The sequence below is a fragment of the Apteryx rowi genome, unplaced genomic scaffold (genome assembly GCF_003343035.1).
Source record: "Apteryx rowi isolate R43461 unplaced genomic scaffold, aptRow1 scaffold_305, whole genome shotgun sequence".
NCBI lineage: Eukaryota > Metazoa > Chordata > Aves > Apterygiformes > Apterygidae > Apteryx > Apteryx rowi.
Window position 1 is genome coordinate 569,376 of NW_020449475.1, and position 7,680 is coordinate 577,055.

The 7,680-nt window shown below is 40.7% G+C and overlaps 1 protein-coding gene across 1 annotated transcript in view; it reads left to right on the forward strand.

Annotated features, from left to right (window-relative positions):
- RSPO3 (R-spondin 3) overlaps positions 1-4,134 on the forward strand; it is a 64,118-nt gene extending 59,984 nt beyond the window's left edge. Inside the window, exon 5 of the mRNA XM_026070150.1 lies at positions 3,092-4,134. Coding sequence (XP_025925935.1) covers positions 3,092-3,285 — 194 coding nt within the window. The 3' untranslated portion in view covers positions 3,286-4,134. The remainder of the gene's footprint in view (positions 1-3,091) is intronic.
- Positions 4,135-7,680: the final 3,546 nt, after the last annotated feature.

Below are 7,680 nucleotides of genomic sequence, written 5' to 3' on the forward strand. Positions count from 1 at the left end.
AGGGAGCCACCTCCCCGGCCCCCTTTCCGCCGGGAGCAGTAACCCCCATTTGAGAAGCCAGCCGGCTTCCACCTGACCGAAAGGCGGCTCCTCCCTGCATACCAAAAGTACCGCTCAGCTCTGAAGGTGAGACTTTGGGAAAACAAAGTTTTCCCTACTTAAGGATTTTTTCTTTTTTTTTCTTAAGCGTGTCTTATGTGAGCTCTGCCCCACATTTTTACACTGGTGGATGGAGATGGACTGCCCCTCCCTCTCATTATTTTTCCCGCTAGAATTTCTTTAGAGCTTGAGAGTCATCCTAAACAGATAATTTAATTCTAAAAGAATTTCCAAATTTTTAAAGGGAGGTTTGTATTTAAATGTAATACAGCCACATGAAAAGGCATTTTATATACATATGTATACATATAATGTTACATACACAAACACAGAGGGATTTCCTAACAACGAAATTCTTCATAGGAGAAACTGAAATTTCCTGAGAATATTTTCTTCTAAGTTTCATTATTGCATCATGTTTACTCCTTTGATCAGCTTCAACTTTAATCCTTTCCTTGCCTTTTCTTCTTCTTCAGATGCAAAGCAGTTCAAACACAAACTTATAACAGCCTATGCCATGTTTACCACTTGCCATTTTACAGATAGCCATGGTTCCATTGAAATCCCACTTCTGCACTGCAGTTCAGTGCGCTCTTCAGAAGTGAGGTTCAGCGAGTGTTAGAAAGAAAAAAAAATATTCAGGAACAAATATCAGGGAAGAAGAGAGTGAGGATATGAGCAGAAACAGATAGGCACACAAGAATCCTGCTCAAGCTATACCCCAATGCTGGCAGATAACGCAGCAAACTTGAATTGCCGGTAGACTCTTCCCTCAGTTCCAAACTGAACCAAGGACAGACTGGAAGTAACATTACACTGTCATATAAAAACTCCCACTTTTTAAAATAGTGGTGAAAGGAACTAAACAACCAGCATGAAAAAAGATGACCTTTCCATGCTGTCTGTGCTTTACTGCATCACCAGAACAACACAGGTCTAGAGGACAGACCCGCTCACAAACAGCAGCAGCATGGAGGTGTTGTAATCCATGTGTAATATTGCACAGAGGACTCCAAACTAGCCAGCTTCAGAGCACTAAGTTTTAAGCACTTCCAGAGATTATTTTTGCTTGTCCTTTATAATGACACCAGTCTGATTAAAACAGAAACAGTAAAGCCATGCCTAGATAAGTCACTAGCTAGACATCAAGTCTCTCTCAAAACTTACATATAGTCGTGTGTATTCTGCATATGTTCACACACATATATATGAATACATACATCTTGATCCATGACTGAAAAGGGAAACCATTAGGTGTCTTTCCAACATGCCCAAAGTATTGTGGTTGGGAAGTCATAGCTGAAGGATTTTGCCSAGTCACCAAGTGAACAATGTCAAACCCTGAATGCCTGGATGGTGACCATCCAAATAACATTTCTTCTGGGGCCAACTTTATTTACAAACCATTGGAATGAAATTTCATGCTGTCATTGGAGTATGGATGCATATTATCTATTAGTAAGATGTAGCATTAAAACTGGATAAGATGCATGTCCGCTTTTGAGGAGAACTCTCCCAGTTTTCCCAGTGGTGTTAGCTTTCGCTGAGCCTGGCATGCCCATTCTGCAGGTCTCCTCTGCTCACCCCTTTGCATCTTAGATGGCATTGCCAAATTTAGAGAGTGATTTTGCAGCTATCTGGGCTGGTATATTGGAGCTATATTGGAATCATCTCTGACTGGTTACCTATAAGTCCAGGAGCCACTTTACATTTCAAACTTTACTGCATGTCTCAGAAGCAACAGATGAGAAAGTCATGTGTTTGTCCCTACTTGACTTAATGAGTGTATCTAAACTTTCCCCTGCTCTCCATTCTCAGGCAGAGATGGTCAGGAACGGAGAAGCTGTAAAATAAGCTGCAGAACTACACAGCAAGAAGAGGATACAGCATATCCTCACTTCTTAGTCTTAGTCCTTGCTTTCTCCCCTTTCTTCACCTCCTCTGAATCTCTCTCTATCTGACCTACTCTGTCAAGTCAGTGTGACACTGTATTATGTAAGCCTCAAGCAAGGTTGCTTTTAAAGACATCACTGGAACTCTTCTATAGGAAGGTGAATTTCAGCTCAGTAGATGCACCARTTCCACAAAGAAAAAGTCAAATTAGTTTTAGGCTTGGGCATATATACACGTTTGAGTCAATATGTCATATCTGCATCTGTTTCTAATGTAAAAGGAAGAAATGGAAGCACGAATGCACTTTACAAATACCATCCACAGCCAGTATGCAAAGTTTTAATGTTCTAAAGGGACAAGAAGCTTTACTGGAGAGGTCTGCAGCAGTAACAAAATCCTCTATATCCTACTCTAAGTACATAAGGCAACAAAGAAAAAAAGCTTGAATATCTAGTTTTGTAATGATGGTTTTATAGATTGACTTAAGATTTGGAACACCACTTTTTATTTTGATGAGGGTCCCACACCTGTGCTGGAGTTGGCCAATTGCCCCAAATCCTCAGGGGTATGGGTGGGGTGGGGGTTAAGAGAGAGAAGGGGGAATTTTAAAAGACTTAGATGCTGAGCATCTGCAGTGATAGAGGAGTAACAAGAGGGCTAATTTCTTCCCATACTCTCACACCATTTGCTCTGGCTCCTGGCCCAAGTTAAAGTTAGAGCAGTCAATAGTTAAAGCTCTCTGGCTTAGGCCACAGAATTCCCCAAACCAGTTGTGCTTTGGTGGAGTACATGGAGCTGTGCCCCGGCTGTGGGAGAGTGGCAATTAGTGTGTGAGATATTTATACCAGCTCTAAAACCCCAAGACTGCCCAGGGAGGTCTTAGCTATTTGCTTAGAGTCAGATTGACGAGGTGTTAGTCCAGTGGCCATATTTAGCAGTCTGATGAAGAGTTGGACACTACCAAACACTAGCACTAGTGTTTGGTTTCTAACTGGAGGTGCTAATCCAGGGCAGGTTTACAGGCTGCGGCAAAGCAAGAGAGTCAGACATTTCAACAGCCTGAGCAACATCTTCTAACATGCCACTGTTTTCATTTCAGGGAAAAAAAATAGGGAGGAGAAAAGAAAAAAGTCCAACAAAGAAGAAAGTAAGGAGACAAAACAGGAAAACAAAGGGCGAGCAGCCCGAAGACAAAACCGAGAACAGAGGGAAAACAAAAACAAAACGCAGCCGAAGAAAAGAAAAGCCCCAAATAAAGAACCAAACGTGGCACCCGTCGACACTGCACATTAACAGCCTTCCATGATTGTTTGAGTCTTATGATGCTGCTATCTCTACCAGATCGCCCTGACAGGTGCTCCAACCATTCAGGCCGCAAATGGACAATGCTACCAGTTATTATTAAACTTTAAACAACATTCCAAATATTTCCTATATTCTCCAAGCAACCATAGTTTATTAAAGAGATTGACATGAGCCAAGAAAAAAAATCTAAAAATGGGATACTTTAAAACTGTTATATTATATGCTTCCATGCATCTGTAAAAGGTAATTAAGAAATTTTGTATATATTAATAATAGGGTATAAAATATAGCAATATAATAATGAATGACATTCAGATGAACAATGTTCTTTTTCTTTGTAAAATATTTTTCAAGTTATTGTTTAAGTATGAGGCAAGAGATATGTCTAAATCAAAAACGCAGTATCCCTTCATATATTGTACATAAATACAAAGAGAAGGAGGAAAACATTTCTCAAGAGCCAGTAGGAATCCAAGGTTTTATAACCGGTGGTGAAGCAGAATGCAACTGCCCTGTGGGTCCCTGGTCCACGTTCCAGACTTGGGTGAGAAACACCAGGGGAAAGCCTGCAGGGCTTCAAAAGCTAAGGGAAAAGAAGCAGAAACATCTGCAGCTTTGAAGACTGAATCCTCGAGGTAGAAAGAGTAATGGTGCTGAGCTTGTATACGCTCTTATCTGTGGGACAATGTTTTCTGGTCTAAACAGTGGTACAGTGTGTGCTGTTCTATGCTTTTTATACCTATGTGTAACTTAAGTCTACATTTCAAATCTTCTGGTGAATGACAAATCGTATTTGTAGGAGACAATGTTGAGTTAATAAAAAACAGAAAAAAGACCATGCATGTGTTTTTCAGTCTTTTTTTTTTTCCTTTTTTTAGCGGGGGAAAAAACAACATTTTTTCTAGCTTCCTAAACACCACAGAGAGAAACGGACACAATTTCATTCACAATGTGTATCTAGTGAAAGAGAATTCACATTAATAAAACTAATCATAAGTAGAATTTACAAATTCTTGTCCAACTTTATTCAAATTCTTGTCCTAGTTCTTCTCTCTGACACAGTAGAGGTGAAAACTCCCACTCTTCAGTCAGGAAAACATCTCTGATACCATTGTAGCTATTTTAGTGACCCATGAGTGATGCACAGGCTAAGATATATGCTGCCTCTCTGCTCAGAAATGGATTTCACCTTTACAGCAAAATGTTGAGAAACCAACTCATAGCAATTGCTTTGCTGCCATTTGATATGTAACACTTCTGCTATGATACAGACATGCCATTTGTTGCTATGTCACATCAGGATAAAATGGAGCCCTTTTGCTACTCTTTGCTGAAAAACAGATTTAAGGACATGTCTCTGTTATCAGCTTTACTTGCTTATAGCTGGCTTTAAGGCTCTTGTCTCCCTGTTGTCCAGACTGCACATGTTTTAGTTTGTTTCCACCTGGAGAGACCCAAATAGCTCCCGCATGGGAATTTAGCTCCCTCCCAGAGGCTATCTAGACTAGAGGACATATTATGCTCCATATAGACAATATAAATGCAGGCTGAGGGGCCAAGACAGCTCCACAGTAAACACTTGGACCACTCAGAGCGGGGATTTGGGACTTTATTTTACCACTGCTTGAGGCAAACATCCAAATTTCTGGCTTATTGTCTGACTTGTCAAAGCATTTTCCAAGTGTAGATTTTGTAGGGAATAAGAGCCTGCCTAGCGTGGAATGTGGTCCAGATTATGTGACAGGCAAGTGTTCCTAGCCAGCTCCTGTCTCTATTCCCAACTTTGGATTCTCACAATGCTTTTGACTAGACAGTCTATCTTGGACCTTAAAAAAGAGTCTACCCAACATGAAGCCTGAGGGACAGGCTTCTGTGACTTTTGGAGGAAGATCCTAATCACCCAGCTGGTGATGCAGGATAGTTTCCTACATCTTTGTAGGATTCCTTAAATTCCTTTTATCTTTGTAAGAACTTTGTCTCTTAATGATATGTGTACAGATATAATAATCTAATAACATGGGTATTCAAGGTTTCCATGGTGCTTGGTTCCATCTTTCAAGAGAATTAGTCAAAACTTTGTATAATCAGTCCCAATGTACGTGTTGTATTTTTGCTGGTGAGAAGTAAATGCTAAATGCTAAAGGCTGAATTTTAGAGATGAGTGTCATGCACATGCAGTACTCATCACATAGAGTGGCATCTGAACAGATGAGAGAGAAAAGGAGGGTGTGCTGAATGCCTGTAAGAGGTACCTAGCAGTGGGAAACTTGAGTGGGGGTGGCTATCTKTGGCTTCTCAGCTCCATCCCCATTCAAGCAAATTATCTACACCCTCCTCCACAGCGAACTGGTTTGTCTCCACTACCTTCCCCAAGCAGCAGCAGTTATCTTCCTCCACCAGCACCTTCCCTCCTGGCAGCACCAATCATGGAGATGTTGGTGTCAGAGAAGCGGAGGGCATAGGACAAATGCTTAGCCCTGAGGTTCCAGGTGATGCTGAGGGGAGGCAGGGAGAGGAAAGAAGAAATCCTGCTGCTGCTTGACTCAGACGTTGCCACCAAAAGATGAAGTGCAAGTGGTGCTTCTGTGCTGGGAGGAGTTGGCACCACAAGAGAGAGTCATTCAGTGCTACAAATTCTCCCCCGCAGCTGCAGTAACCCATCTCTGGGGTTCTGGTGGGCAGAAGGGGATATTCAACTGCTCAGGAAGAATTTACTTCTCAAACAGCCATTCCTCCTGGATGTTGGCCCTAGCTGGATTCAGCAAATTAGACCATCAGATGGACCATATGTATAACTGAACCCAGGGGGAGCTTTGTGTGCACTGGATGCAACTCTTAATGACCAGTAGGATCATGTCTTTTCCCTTTCTTAATTAAATATAGAAGTTAAATGGCAAAGGGGTTACAGATGGGAGAATGGCTCTTGATAATAGCACAAGCAAAATCTACAAAAATAAACAAGAGCATTCTGAGGGGAATTATAAAGAGGAAACAGAGCAAAACAAGGAGCTAAACCAAGAATCTCCCTGATCTCAGTAATTCCCTGCTACATTGTTTGAAGAAGCCAAGGTAATGCCATTTATCTGGCAAAAATAGAAGGCTGGAAAAGTAGTAGCTCAGAAGCAACAGACTGAAAGAAAAAAGAGGGTGAAGCAAAAACAAGAGAATTCAGGAAACAAATGGGAGCTTTGTTATACACTGCTATATAAACCTTTATTACAAACTCCAGTGTGCCTCTCCCTTCTTACGCAACTGGTAGTGACAAGAAACATGGTTTGTCTTACCAAGAACAGGACTTGGAATACCATGACCTTTCAGCAAGGGATAAAAATGTAAAAGGAATTTGGCTTGTGGCAATTATAACTCATAGCAATAGTACCTGAAAACCATGATACAACTCTTCCTGGAAATGATCAAGGAAGCTGCTGTCATGTTATTCCCTCCTACACAAGATAATGTTTGATAATATTTCTTGTAGCCATGGTGAAGCAGTAAAATGTTCACCCAACTCATCTGGGCAACTAAAAGTATCTCCAGTCCTGGCACTGAAAGTAGACTACACTGTTTGAAGGTAAACTACTCCATTGGACTCCCAAGAAACTGAAGAAGAATATGGATCTTCACAGGTCAAATATATTGCAATGACATTTATTGCCCATCAAGCAATAAATATGTAAAATGGGAGTCAATGATGTTGCAAGTTCAGTAAGATCTAATGGTGAGTCATACAACCTTACTGGAGAAGATCTAATTAAGTTCTGCAAGTAACTGTGGATAAATCTGTGTGAAACTCCTTTACTGATGATTGTTTCCTGGTCACAAAATGCCTCAAATCCTTTTAGAGTCAATTTTAAGTAATTTTCAGGGTAGCACCCTAAAAATGATTACAAACAACATTTTTCAAAATAGGAGCTAAGTTAAACAGGTGTTAATTGTCAGACTATTTCACAGTGTGTTAAATATTACAGGATAATTCTGGAAATAATACACAAAGTTATATTTAGCAGATAAACACAAATGAGGTGCTATTTCTGACAGTTATTCGTTCAGGGAATTATAACCAGTAACAAGGAGGCAGAAAAATGCAAAGAGGCAAGTGCTGTGACCCAAATAACAGAATTTCAGATTTACCTAACCAACCTGCAAATGGTTTTCTCACCTGGATCTATTTTAGTGAAGACCTGGATAAGGGAATCCAGCATTAAGGAATCATAAACAGTTGAAGCTCTGACTGCTGAACAAACCCTTCATCAAATTGTCCCAGCAGCTCTATTCAGAGCCACCACCATAACAAAGAGTTGCCAGGCTGATCTATACACTAAACAAACGACACAACACTTAGCCAGGTTTTGATATATCCTGTAGCAAAGCAGCAATAGAAAG